Source organism: Neoarius graeffei, chromosome 9, assembly GCF_027579695.1.
Source record: "Neoarius graeffei isolate fNeoGra1 chromosome 9, fNeoGra1.pri, whole genome shotgun sequence".
NCBI classification, from domain to species: domain Eukaryota; kingdom Metazoa; phylum Chordata; class Actinopteri; order Siluriformes; family Ariidae; genus Neoarius; species Neoarius graeffei.
The window spans coordinates 29450203-29465426 of NC_083577.1; the positions used below are offsets into that span (position 1 = coordinate 29450203).

General features: G+C 40.4%; 1 protein-coding gene across 2 annotated transcripts in view; it reads right to left on the bottom strand.

Annotated features, from left to right (window-relative positions):
- Positions 1-15224, bottom strand: part of rab3gap1 (RAB3 GTPase activating protein subunit 1) — a 201664-nt gene that overhangs the window by 87209 nt on the left and 99231 nt on the right. For both annotated transcript variants that reach the window (XM_060929273.1, XM_060929272.1), the window contains one exon: positions 13426-13595. In XM_060929273.1, coding sequence (XP_060785256.1) covers positions 13426-13595 — 170 coding nt within the window. The remainder of the gene's footprint in view (positions 1-13425; positions 13596-15224) is intronic.

Sequence of the window (15224 nt, forward strand, 5' to 3'; positions counted from 1 at the left end):
AAAAAAAAAAAAACGATAGTGTTACGGAATAAAAAAACTGAACTGCTGGAAAACTATTACGGCGTTACTGAAATAAAACTTCAGGACCATACATGTCAACCCCTTTGGGCGTCCACCTGTAGTATCAGAGGAAGAAATCCATAAAATCAACATAAAATCCTTATAGCCTTCGAATCGCACCAAACTTAAATAAATAAGTAAATATAACTTGCCTGAGAACTTCGTCCAGCATGTTGAAAATCGCCTCGCCCGTGCCGATATTGCACACGGGCATGTCTATGATTCTTGACTTCGCCCCTCTGTTTATGTCGAAGATCCGCACCAAAACGGCCAGTCGCTTGTCTGTCTTTTTGTCATTGGATTCATCGATCATCAAGGAAAATGGCGACGTCCGGCAGTGCTGGATGATCGGTAGTGTAACTTCAGGGGGCCGAGCTCTTTTTGATTATTTGCGTTGTTTTGGTGCGCCTACAGCTGATAGATTTCGCAATTGTACTGTCCGTGCAAATTCGCGGCAACAGTTCTGTCAGGTGGTCCGCAACGGCTAGCGGCAAATTGTGCTGAGGAATAAAATTACGGATTGTAACTTCTGCTCTTATTACACTTGTTGGTTGATCATCGGTCTTAGGCTTTGCAAACATCATTTGTGGCTTATTCTGTTTCTGGTGCAAATTTCGCTGATGTAGTTTGGACCTCATGTGTTCCCTCACGTCATAAACTCCAGACGCCGCAACTTTTATATCTCGCACACAAACTGTGCAGTGCACGTACTCCTTATTTTTCGCCTGAACAATGTCACCATTAAATGTCTCCTTCCATTCAGGAAGATACCGCCCGCCGTATCTCATTTTCTTTCTCGGTGTTCCCATTCTTTCACTCAGCAGACGCTATTCAAAATCTCTCAGGTGTAAACAATGAGAAAATCGTTCGAACAATGACCGTTTGGCGCGTTTAAATGCAGATCGTGCGCATGACCGGAACGAGCGAAGTCTCGCAGTCGCGATACTGCACGAGGCTTGAGGAATAAACATCCGGTTTCACATCGTCTGGGTTATCTGCCTCTGGATACACGCTGTTCTTTGTCTATAAATCGAGCTTTTGTACGTTTTTGCGACGATCAGCTGATGTTCAAGTAAGATACACAAAATAAATTTAGGTCAGAAAATACTGAAAATCCGTAAGACTTTGTTTATACGCCCGTACGCCCTTGAAATGAGCTAAAATCCGTATAATTTCCGGACAATCCGTATAGGTTGACATGTATGCAGGACTTGCAATAATAGAAAAAAAAAATCAACTTAAGGATGGTAACTGTAACGTTGGTTTTTGTTTGGCTGCATCACGCCACACCATCGCTGATTACGCAATAATTCGTGACAGACTGGACCGTGACTATAATAATACGAACTTCCTCCCTGTGGTTTTTGGTACAAGTCGGTCGTGTGTTTCACTTGTACCACAGTGATAAGACAAAAATTACCAATGTTCAGTTTGCCAAACATACGTATTTCAGGTTATGGAATGTCCGAGAGACAAAGTTAGTTCTTGTTTTCACCGACAGTATCAGTCAAAAGTTTGTACACCCCGACTCGTTCATAGGTTTTTCCTGTAATGTGTCTATTTTCTACATTGTAGAACAAAACTGAAGACATCAAAACTATGAAATAACATCTGGGACATACATGGAATTATGTGGGAAAGAAAAAAATAAAGTTTAATATTTTAGATTCTTTAAAAAGTAGCCATCGTTTACCTCGACGCTTTACACACTATTGGCGTTATCTTAACCAGCTTCATGAGGTAATCACCTGGAATGCTTTTCAATTAGCAGGTGCCTCGTCAAAAGTTAATTAAGGTGGCAAGGAATTCCACTAATGTGTTTGAGATCAAACAGTAAATAGTAAATAGCCCGATTCCACAACTAATAATCCATATTATTCTATCCACTTTCACTGGATATGAGCAATCGGGTGCTCTGATTGGCTACTCTACTACCAGCTCATATACCGTGAGTAGAGAAAAACAAAATGGCGGAGCGCGTTGTTGAACCAACCGAGGACGAAATAAAAACTACCCAAAAACAACCCCCCCCCCCAAAAAAAAAAATACAGAATAAAAGTATTTGATGCTAAGAACGTATCTTTTTAATTTTTCAAGAATTATTATTATAATTAAAATACATAGGGCCAAATTACTCAGTTCTGATTGGTCAACCAAGGAGGGCTTTCTTCCTTAACGCGGGGCCGTATTTCTGAAACGCTATTGGCTAGTTCGTTGCTTGGTTATGGTTACAAAAAGTAGCAAATTTTGTCAACAAAATGGCTTTTGTAAAGAAGTTCCAATAAAATTTTGGAAAACACTTTCAAAGTCCTTGTGTTGTGTCGCCGTGTCACGATGAACGCTTTAGAAACTGATTCAAACATGCAAGATAGTCTCAAGCCCTGATTGGTTCAGAAAACGTGAATGACAAATGTTGTGAACTTGAATGGCTTCCGAAGTATGAATTTGGCCCTATATATTATAAACAAGTAATCGTACGGTATGGTTCCTTGTAAAATTAAGGCTCAATTTCACTCGCGATTTCAAAGTTTTGAAATTGCCCGAGTCGCAATTAATCCTTAATTTTACTCAGACCCATACGATTACCTATACTTATAGCATTTTTTTTTTTACAAATTGCTACGGTCATTTCGCTGGTTTGTTTACATTCCAAGCGGAAAATATTTTGTTGGACGTTTTGTATAAAGTTATCTATCAAATTTGCAAAAAATAAAAGTGCTTCGTTTCTCAAAACCCAGCAAATAGAATAGGATAGAATAACAGTTATTCCACTCAATCTCGTCACACACAGCTTATAGCTAACTCGTGCTATCGGCTCATATACGGTACGACTCGATGTCAAGAACCATTCAACTAAGTAAACAGAAACGACATCCATCATTATTTTAAGATATGAAGTGACTTATTTAATAAAAATAAAGAAAAGCCATTGAATTAGAAGCGGTGTCCAAACATTTGACTGGTACTATACATTATAGTTGCAGTAAACAATCATTCCCTCACCAGATTTCCCTCCGTTAACCATTTTTATTGATTTTATGACAACCTTTTAAGGTTCTTATTCGCCCTATATACCACGGCACTGTTGAATTTATCCTGATTGGTCAGAAGGTGTTGATTTTCTATAAACAGCACCAACAGTTTTGTTTTTTTTTTTTTAATTAATGCGCTTGCCAATATGTCAGTCAATCTCTCCATTAAATCTCTCTCTCTCACTGAGGAACCAGAAATGATAAACTCAACCCACTGTCGGAGACTTCCCTGCACTGGGAACATTTGCAAAGCACCATAACTGATCCAAAAGTATTAACCAACACACCTTCCATAATTAGTAAATGTCTCCTTTTATTAAAAAAAAAAACCCACACCACCACACATTTGATAAATACATTTATTATTAACTTTAGATTATGTGGAGCATCTGCTGTACCGGTCCCTGTGTACGCGCTGTTACGATGGTAACAATAATATAATAGAAGAACGCGAGAACATAAGTTATAGCCAGAACCATTTTCCACACCATTACATTAAAATAATGCACACCTTTTGACCACAACACCACACGATATTTTATTCCTTGAAAAGACAACTACGCTCGAACAGACAAGGCCTTCCAACACAACAGCAAAATTTACACGTAAATAAATCTTTTACATGGAGACCTCTCTTCACACAGGTAGTTAGTACTTTAATACGTTTATCCTCCCCTTATTTACGCAACAACAAAACAAGTAATATCACTTTAGGAAATGGTCTTTCTACATTTACCTCCGTTTATTAATGTCAGTGCTACATGCTGAAAATATCAGAAAAGAAAAAAAGTCAACGCTTAGGTTGGGTTTCATTACCCACGGACTAGAAAACCGGTGCCTTATTTAATCTGCCATTTCAGATTTCCAGCGCATAAGACGAAATGGTTGAGCTAAATAGCACTTTAAGCTCATCATACTGATGTCATCCACAAAGATATCAGTGACGAGAGGTTTAGGTCTCTGTGCCAAGCTTCATATTTATTTATTGCTGAATAAATTTATTGCTCATCTCTAACTTCACAGTCGTGAGATGGAAATAGCAGAGGGAGGAAAACATGCTCACATTTAACCCGGGTGGCTGAGCACGTCCAGGGCTGGGCACAGAAACGCTGATGACTGAAGAATGAATACATTTTCAACATGTACTCAGTAATGCACACTGTTACAATACAGTAGCAGCCAAAAGTTTGGACGCCGCTTCTAATTCAGTGGTTTTTTTCTTTATTGTTCATTAAAATACACTTCATGTCTAAAAGTAATGATGGATGTCGTTTCTCTTTACTTAGTTGAGTGATTCTTGACATAATATGGATTACTATAGTTGCGGAACAGAGCTATTGACTATTTTTATTATTTACTATTTGAGCTCAAAAACACATTAAAAGAGAACTGCAGTCATTTTTAAACTTGCTTCATTTCTTAATTAACGTGTTCTTCAATTGCGTTTTTGGTTTTATCGTGGCTTGTATTTGCAACTAACTGCGATTAAATATTATACTTATCGGACTGTTCGTTTTTTAGCCGTGTTGAATTTAGTTCGTTTGGTCCACGGCAGGCGTCGCTTATCCGCACAATCTTCACGAGACTTCGAAACGTGAAGTGTCAGCCAGGTGTCAGTTTTGAAAACTGGTTTCCAAATGAAATATTGCACAAAAACAAGTTTACATGACTATTACTGCTGACTTTTTTTTTAACTTTCCTGATTGCTATCAAAACAAAACTTCCGGCTTGATTACTTCAGTGTTTGAAAGAGGGCGGGCGCGCGCGTCTTTTGACAACGATGGCAGATGTCGGTCATTTTGATTTCCGCTGTACGTTTTACTTCCGTCCTACGATGTCTCGTACAGGTCTCAACGAATCTCGTTTACGGCCATTGCTTTGACATATGGACTGAGGCCATTATTAAAAAATGTTCTGTTTCCGGTCCACCGGCCGGGTGAGTGCCGTTTGTGCGGTTGAAATTTTTTTTTTTTTAACGCTGTTTTTTCGACATTTTTTTTTTAAAGATATTTTTTGGGCTTTTTTCACCTTTACTGGATAGGACAGTGTAGAGACAGGAAATGAGCAGGAGAGAGAGAGAGAGACGGGGAGGGATCGTGAAATGACCTCGGGTCGGAATCGAACCTGGGTCCCGGATTTATGGTGTGGTGCCTTATCCACCTGAGCCATGACGCCCCCAGGTTTTTCGACCTTTTTTCGGGTTCGTAAATCTAAAATCGAACTTGACATTTACGCATTCCCAGGGCTTTCCACTAAGGCTCATACTAGCCAGCCATGACAAATAAGTAGCCAGCCAGGGGGGTAAACACAAAATAAACTCCTGTGCACGCAGTTCCCAGGATTAAATGTATTTTCCACAGACCATTTATTTATTCACTTTACTCAAATACAAAGTAAAATGGCAGTAAATCTTTTCTTTTCTTGCGTATTGCATCATGAGGCGTTCCTGGCTTGTAAATCTCTTATTTTCGGTGCATGACACATTCACGCAGCTGAGCATGCTATGAATTAACAACGACAACAGTCTGCAGTGGGGGCTACACAATTAAACACTCCGCGAACATTTCTCCATTTGTGTATGAAAATACACTCCAACCACTCAGTTTGGGTTCATTTACAACCAACGGTGTCTTTTGATGCCAGCACGTAATTGAACGAGAGAAGACTGGTTTACTGGAGACAAAATAAGCGTCATCTCTGCTTCTGTTCCCTCCGACAGCCCCGACACACTACTGCCTTTGCCGAGTGCGCGCGCACACACACACCGCATGTCGGGGCCGCGGATGAGTTACTCTCCTCTGATCAATGAAGTCGGCGGGGAATTTGTGGTTATTATCGATACAAACAGCGTGAATCACAACTTAAATGAGTGCGGTTCAGTTTGACATTGTCAGTCCGTTAGATAAACATTTAATTTTATTAAAATCTAAAATTAATATTTAGAGTCTGTGGGCTACAAAAATAATAGTCATTAAAGTAGCCGGCTGGACTTAATTGTGTAGTCGGTTGTATGGCCGGCAGCCAGCGCTTGTGGAAAGCCCTGCATTCCGCGCAGGATATAGAACCGAAGCAGCTCTGCGCATGCGCCGTGCGGCACAAAAAAAATGGCAGCCACCATGAAGGAAGGAGAGCCGGAGTTTTCAAACATTTGCTTAAGTGTGAAATTGCAAAATGGTATTCTAGCGAACAACAAAATAGTAAAGATTCAGAAAAACAAATCATTCAGTGATCATTTTAATAGTGTAATTTCATCCGAACTTGGCCTAACGGTCGATTTAGAACTACAAAAAATCCGTGTGTCGGACATTTTAAGTACCTTTGTAAATGTTGCAGTCAGCATTTAAAATGCTAACAAAGTTTTTGTAGAAGTTTCAGTTGATTAAACTGTCATTTTATTAAATGTGTCTGCTTTTGTAATAAAAAAGTACTGAAAGAAAAAGCAAACACAGCATTGCGATTTCTTATCCATCCATTAAAAAAAAAAAAAAAAAACCCTCCCTCCCGACTGAAAATTTTTTTTGCTCACCCGGTGGACAGGAAACGGATTTTTTTTTTTTTACGGATGGCCTGATATATTACAGAGCATATTTCAAACACTCAACTTGCTATAGCAGTGACAAAATAGCGATCAAAAATGCATTCCAATATTTAATAAAATGAGATAAATAGAATTTTGATTTTTTTTAAAAATTGCCTTCAGTTCCCCTTTAACAAGGCAGGAAATTGCGATAATTAACTTTTGACGAGGCACCTGTTAATTGAAAAGCATTCCAGGTGACTACCTCATGAAGCTGGTTAAGATAACACCAAGTGTGTGTAAAGCGCCATTCAAGGTAAACATTGGATACTTTAAAGGATCTAAAATACATCTTTAACACTTTTGTTTACCACATAATTCCAAATGCACACACCAGCCACTTTAATAGGGACTTCTTGTTGATTCTAAAGATTCCTGTTCTTGGCTGCAGGACTGGAACCCAATGTGTTCTTCTGTCAGCTGTTGCATGCGGAGATGCTTTTCTGCTCACCACGGTTGTAAAGAGCGATTATAGGAGTTACGATATCCTTCCTGGCAAAAAAAAAAAGCTCAAACCAATCTGTCCATTTTCCTCTGACCTCTCTTAATCAACAAGACGCAGAGATGCCACTATTGACAAATGAAAAAAAAAAAAGAGTAGCATTTCCAAGCACAGCGAGGTTTCCTATTAGACCAGGGGTCTGGGGGCTGCCGGGGCCCCCAGAAACCAAATTTCACCGACGCTCAGCTCAATCTAGGCCATTTTGAGCTACTTTTTGAGGAAAATAAATGCAGGGATTACTATACAGTACAAACGCAATTATCCAAACTCTCTGGGGAAAAAAGTCTGGCCAACTAAGAGGCCGTTCAGATAAGAAGGGTTAAGATAACCAAGCTTGTACTGTAATACAGTGTTCGTCGTTTCATCATGATCAACAACAAAAGCCAGAGGAAAAGACAAGATTCATGGATCGGTCTTTCAATAATAAGATTAATACTGTATTTACCTCCTGAACTGTGCACCAATCTGGACTTAATGTTTTGTTGTCTCAACAGCTGATTTGTAGGAATTGTGTTTGGTGGTTTTAATGTGGCGGTACATAACAATGCCTCTTGTCAAGTTTGGTGAAATTCCTCCAAAAACTGTGAGAGGAGTTGATTTCAGAAGGTGAGCACCCTTCTCGGGACGGACAGATGGACATCACCACGACAATCCTCCTTCAGGTCTTTCGGCCAGCGGGGGATTAAAAAAAAAAAAAAAATCACAATGACCAAATGAGCGCCGAGCTTTTGACCAATATCGCAATGCATCTTAATTGGCCTGGTGCGGTGGTCTAATTATCTCTGAATCAAACAATGGCACAGTCTCAGCTAACACAATTTTTTAGGCTTCTTCAAGCACTGAAACTGATTTAAAGGGGAACTGAAGGCAAATTTTTTTATCATCAAAATTCTATTTCCCATTTTATTAAATATCGGAATGTATTTTTGATCGCTATTTTGTCGCTGCTATAGCAAGTAATGAGTGTTTGAAATATGCTCTGTAATATATCAGTCCATATGTCAAAGCAACGGCCGTAAACGAGATTGGTTGAGACCTGTGCGAGACATCGTAGGACGGAAGTAAAACGTACAGCGGAAATCAAAGTGACCGACATCTACCGACGTTATCAAAAGATGCGTGCGCCCTCTTTCGAACGCTGACGTAATCAAGCCGGAAGTTTTGTTTGTTTTGATAGCAATCAGGAAAGTTTGAAAAAAAGTAGGCAGTAATAGTCATGTAAACTCGTTTTTGTGCAATATTTCGTTTGGAAACCAGTTTTCAAAATGGCGGCACTGACACCTGGATGACACTTCTTCACGTTTCGAAGTCTGGCACAAGTCTCGTGAAGATTGCACGTATAAGCGACGCCTGCCGTGGACCAAACGAACTAAATTCAACACGGCTAAAAGCCGAATAGGCTGATAAGTATAATATTTAATTGCAATTAGTTGCCAATACGAGTCGCGATATAAGGTTACTAAAACCGAAAACGTAATTGAATAACACGTTAAGAAATAAAGCAAGTTTGAGAATGACTCCAGTTCCCCTTTAAGAGCCGAAACAGTTCACAGGGGAGGCACATTCAGAGCCCCTACCGTCCCCGAGCACATCGGACCGTGTCATTAATACAGGGTTGATTTAAACCCTCCCCCACCAAAGTGAAAGTGCAGTCAGCTGGCAAGCAACTGAAGGGAGCTATGTTTCGGGAAGCATGGTGTATCGAGTCCCTACGGCTAATGTATGATGTAAAACGCCATGTCATTCTGTGTTCGGTTTGTAAATCGACAGGAAAAATCAGATTCCTTCACTGTCGGTTGGTCCAAGACTCTTCTGGACTCTGTTCAATTGTAAATCAGGTTGTGTGTTGAAGTAAAGGCTAAAAGCAGTCCTAATACCTCTTTTGAATAATTCCCTGCTAAAATAACCATGAGTAAGCTCAAACAAAAGAGGTTTATTTTAGCTTGATGGTGCACAGGGCACCCAAAATCAAGTTTTTCTTTTTCGAGGCTGGAGTCACCCCTTTCGCATATCCCACAATCCACTGCATGGTTGGGAACTTCCAGTGGCCAGGCCCAGGCTGCTGATAACGGTACAGAAACCAATATTGGACTAGCTATATAATCAGTTCCGATGTTGAAATATCAGCTGCAAGCTGAAACGTGATGCTATTAGATTGCTATTAAGATTGCAATCTAATAGCATGTCTAGTTACTGGTCTCATGGTATTTTTCACCAGCACAGAAAGTTTTAAATCTGTTATCCTAATATAGTATTGCCCATACAGCCCTTTCACTTTCTCACACTACACTGTTTACACGAAATACATGTTACAGCTACTCAGCACTATAACGCTGACCAACAACATTAACAGTGTACGTTTACACTGATGACAAATTGTAAACGTGCAATCATTTCTAGCAGGATTAAAGCTATACTGTCTTTCAGATTTTTCAAGTGTAGGTCATAAAAAGAATTTTCCCCGACACCCAATTATTTTTGTTTAGTGGAGTGAAAGCAACTGAATTCGAATCACCAACTTCCAATTTTAGGTTGTTTTTTTTTTTTTAAATAGAACAATGAATGAATTGAGGGCCACATGGCCCTAAATTCTCTGCTATTTTTTCCTGCTTCACCATGACCCAAAAGAAAAGACGTTATGTTATATATGAAGGAAAGGAAATGCAGGACCAAACTAATAAATATTGGCGGTCAGCGAGCACCTCGGTGTGATCAGCTGTTTGTTGAGTGACAGAATGATGGAACAGTCAGTGCACGCTCAAAGGTAAACCTGTAGATGGCAGTAATGCAACACCGGATGCCGCATGATGGAAAACCCAAACGAAGAAGAAGGTGGTAAACCTGCGCATGCGCATACGGACTTCCTCTGTCTGCTTGACTGAGTGAAGCGAGCGATTTCATGCACATTATTTGCTCGGGAATCCCGTCAAATTAAATCGCTTCCCAGCTACAGAATGACCTGGGTTTTTGAGATATTACAGAAATAAACGTAGCACAATGACCAAATTTCAGAAGGAACTAAATTTCACAAAATCGAAAGGCTGTCTACTTTAAATCTTGAAAAAAATCTGAGACCCCATGTAAATCTGGAATAATATCTGACCGCCAATATTTATTAGTTTGGTCCTGCGTTTCATTTCCTTCATATATAACAAATGTCTTTTCTTCTCGCTTTCCGTTACTGTAGTCAGTCTTTCACGTCCTCCATTTTTCTCTCCCGTTTCAAATTTGCATCCCACAATGCCTTGCATGAACGGGGAAAGCCCATCACGTCACGCACGACGTAGCATCTTGAATTGGGTCATGGTGAAGTAGGAAAAAATAGCGGAGAACTTGGGGCCACGTGGCCTTAAAATCATTAATTGTTCTATATTTTTTAAAAAATAAAATTGGAAGTCTGTGATTCGAATTCAGTAGCTTTCGGTCCACTAAACAAAAATAATTGGGTGCTGGGAAAATTCTTTTTATGACCTACACTTGAAAAATCCGAAAGGCAGTCTACCTTTCATCCTGCTCAAAATGACTGCACGTTTACAATTTGTCATCAGCGTAAACGTACACTTAATTTTGTTGGCCAGAGTTACAGCGCTGAGGAGTTGGAACATGTATTTCGTGTAAATAACGCAGTGTGTGAAAGTGAAAGGGCTGTATGGGTGATACTATAAGGATGATTGATCAAAACCTTCTGTGCTGATGAAAAATACCATGGGACCAGTAACTAGACATAAAAAAAGCAATCACATTTCAGCTTGCAGCTGATATTTGAACATTGAAACTGATTATACAGCTAGCCCGATATTGGTTTCTGTACCGTTATCAGCAGCCTGGGCCTGGCCACCGGAAGTTCCTAACCACGCAGTGGATTGTGGGATATGTGAAAGGGATGAATATGTAATAGAGAGGCCTAGCTGGATCTGTACAAATATTTGACTTGTGCCAGTTTGGTTGGTATAAACTTGGAGTAAGTCCACTTTGATATGTTGGTAACTAAGAAAAAATAAGAACAAGATGATAGTCATCTATATCCCCCGCCCTACATACCAAGTTTCAATACACTACCGTTCAAAAGTTTGGGGTCACCCAGACAATTTTGTGTTTTCCATGAAAAGTCACACTTTTATTTACCACCGTAAGTTGTAAAATGAATAGAAAATATAGTCGAGACATTTTTCTGGCCATTTTGAGCATTTAATCGACCCCACAAATGTGATGCTCCAGAAACTCAATCTGCTCAAAGGAAGGTCAGTTTTATAGCTTCTCTAAAGAGCTCAACTGTTTTCAGCTGTGCTAACATGATTGTACAAGGGTTTTCTAATCATCCATTAGCCTTCTGAGGCAATGAGCAAACACATTGTACCATTAGAACACCGGAGTGAGAGTTGCTGGAAATGGGCCTCTATACACCTATGGAGATATTGCACCAAAAACCAGACATTTGCAGCTAGAATAGTCATTTACCACATTAGCAATGTATAGAGTGGATTTCTGATTAGTTTAAAGTGACCTTCATTGAAAAGAACAGTGCTTTTCTTTCAAAAATAAGGACATTTCAAAGTGACCCCAAACTTTTGAACGGTAGTGTATATTATTTGTTACATTTTTCAAATTCTGCTGCAGGAAACCAACCCTACCTCTTTACACTGACCTCAGCAGATGTTTGGTCCAGGTGAGCTAAAAATGAAAATTTCTCACATTTCTTAGTATCAAAAGGCACATATACATTACTTAGGCTACGTTTACATTAGACCGTATCTGTCTCGTTTTCTTCGCGGATGCACTGTCCGTTTACATTAAACCGCCTGGAAACGCCGGGAAACGGGAATCCGCCAGCGCCCACGTATTCAATCTAGATCGTGTCAGCTCCGGTGCTGTGTAAACATTCAGAATACGCGGATACGCTGTGCTGAGCTCTAGCTGGCGTTGGTCATGTGACGCAACTGCTGAAAAACGGCGCGGACTTCCGCCTTGTATCACCTTTCATTAAAGAGTATAAAAGTATGAAAATACTGCAAATACTGATGCAAATACTGCCCATTGCGTAGTTATGATTGTCTTTAGGCTTGCCATCCTTCCACTTGCAAGTGGTAAGTGATATGCGCTGGGATCACACACACAGCGGCTCAGTCCCGAATCACTGCTTGTGTACTTCACTCGCGCGCTCTGAGCTGCGCAAGGCCGGAGTGCGCACCCTCCAGAGGGCACTCGCTGTTCAGGGCGGAGTGATTTGGAGCGCAGGATGCCTGCGGAGCCGAGCGTATCCGTGTATTGGTATTGCTGTGTGCACGCAAATCGTGTATTGGTGTTGCTGTGTGCACGCTAATCGTTTTAAAAACATTAATCCGATGATCCGCTGATACGGTCTAATGTAAACATGGGCTTAATCAACACATAAACCAACTTTCAAGACCATACCACTGATAGTTTTCAAGTTCTGCTCCGGAAACAAAACCTACCCCGAAGACTAACCTGAAAGACTAGGTCTGAAATTGTTTCCATGGAAACATATTTCTCAGTATGAAAAGGCACATCTACATCACCTTGTTAACATGTACACCAAGTTTCAAATCTGTATCATGAATAGTTTTGGATATATGCTCTGGAAACAAACATTTACATATGTAAAAATCTGATAAATACTTTTTTCAAAAAATCCAAAAACAGCAAAAGGCACCAGGTCACATGTTGCTTGATATGTATACAAAGTTTCATGGAGATATCTTGAGTAAGGTAGTTTTAAAGATATGGCCCGGAAACTAAAATGTGACTGGACGGACGGACAGCCAGACGGATCCCGTTTCTATATCCCCCGCCAAACTTTGTTTGGGTGGGGGATAAAAAGTGAATACTACTTCTTTGACTTGATTTTTCAAAGAAAAAAAAAAGTGGAGAATAGTTTTCAGAACCCAGGCGGAACGCCGCCTTTAATCGTTATAATAACCTCCACTCTTCTGGGAAGGTTTTCCACTCGATTTGGAGTGTAGCTGTGAGAATTTGTGAACACTTCCTGCTGCTCTCTAGTGTACATGACCATGTAAATAATTCATAAACAGGTATCAGTGGTGTCTTGGTGAACAAGTGCAGAGGTAAAAACAAAACAGTAACCGAATTCTCAATACTGCCTTTTCAAAGCGCATCATGGTCTGAATGCAGATTCAGTTTAGTGTTCCTGAATACATCCAGTAACACTCAAACTTGTCCTGTGTTCCAGCCCAACAACGAGTACAGTCCCTGGTGTGTATGTGCGTGCGTCTCACCAGCAGGACAGAATTGAGCACGTCGTTACTGAGTGGCGACTGATCGTTGCGGCGGTGCCGGCGGATATGCTTGCGGGCGCTGTGCACCATGTTCGAGACGGACAGCTTGGGGATCGGCACCGCTGTGGGCTCCGTCAGCTTCGACAGCGCTTGAGTGATGTCACTGTTTTCTGAAACATCAAAGACTCAGAAAAATAAAAATGCTTCCAGTATCTGCAAACATTAACCGTCTCTGCATATCCTCCATTTATTTATTTAAATTACAAATTTGCTTTCGTGTGCGTTTTTCTTTCTAAACCCTACGTTCACACGAGTACTCGTGTTACTTGTAGTCCCTTGTGGGTGTGCGCACTCTGGTGTTGGATAAGTCCCAGTGAGACACAGTACTAGCCAAAATGTATAGTCTACAGCCCACCGTAGAATTACAACCCCGATTCCAAAAAAGTTGGGACAAAGTACAAATTGTAAATAAAAACGGAATGCAATCATTTACAAATCTCAAAAACTGATATTGTATTCACAATAGAACATAGACAACATATCAAATGTCGAAAGTGAGACATTTTGAAATTTCATGCCAAATACTGGCTCATTTGAAATTTCATGACAGCAACACATCTCAAAAAAGTTGGGACGGGGCAATAGGAGGCTGGAAAAGTTAAAGGTACATCAAAAGGTATCATCAAAAGATTCAGAGAATCTGGAAGAATCTCTGTGCGTAAGGGTCAAGGCCGGAAAACCATACTGGGTGCCCGTGATCTTCGGGCCCCTAGACGGCACTGCATCACATACAGGCATGCTTCTGTATTGGAAATCACAAAATGGGCTCAGGAATATTTCCAGAGAACATTATCTGTGAACACAATTCACAGTGCTATCCGCCGTTGCCAGCTAAAACTCTATAGTTCAAAGAAGAAGCCGTATCTAAACATGATCCAGAAGCGCAGACGTCTTCTCTGGGCCAAGGCTCATTTAAAATGGACTGTGGCAAAGTGGAAAACTGTTCTGTGGTCAGACGAATCAAAATTTGAAGTTCTTTATGGAAATCAGGGACGCGGTGTTGTTCGGACTAAAGAGGAAAAGGACGACCCAAGTTGTTATCAGCGCTCAGTTCAGAAGCCTGCATCTCTGATGGTATGGGGTTGCATTAGTGCGTGTGGCATGGGCAACTTACACATCTGGAAAGACACCATCAATGCTGAAAGGTATATCCAGGTTCTAGAGCAACATATGCTCCCGTCCAGACGACGTCTCTTTCAGGGAAGACCTTGCATTTTCCAACATGACAATGCCAAACCACATACTGCATCAATTACAGCATCATGGCTGCGTAGAAGAAGGGTCCGGGTACTGAACTGGCCAGCCTGCAGTCCAGATCTTTCACCCATAGAAAACATTTGGCGCATCATAAAACGGAAAATACGGCAAGAGACAGTTGAGCAACTAGAATCCTACATTAGACAAGAATGGGTTAACATTCCTATCCCTAAACTTGAGCAACTTGTCTCCTCAGTCCCCAGACGTTTACAGACTGTTGTAAAGAGAAAAGGGGATGTCTCACAGTGGTAAACATGGCCTTGTCCCAACTTTGAGATGTGTTGTTGTCATGAAATTTAAAATCACCTAATTTTTCTCTTTAAATGATGCATTTTCTCAGTTTAAACATTTGATATGTCATCTATGTTCTATTCTGAATAAAATATGGAATTTTGAAACTTCCACATCATTGCATTCCATTTTTATTTACAATTTGTACTTTGTCCCAACTTTTTTGGAATCGGGGTTGTATTAACCCCACT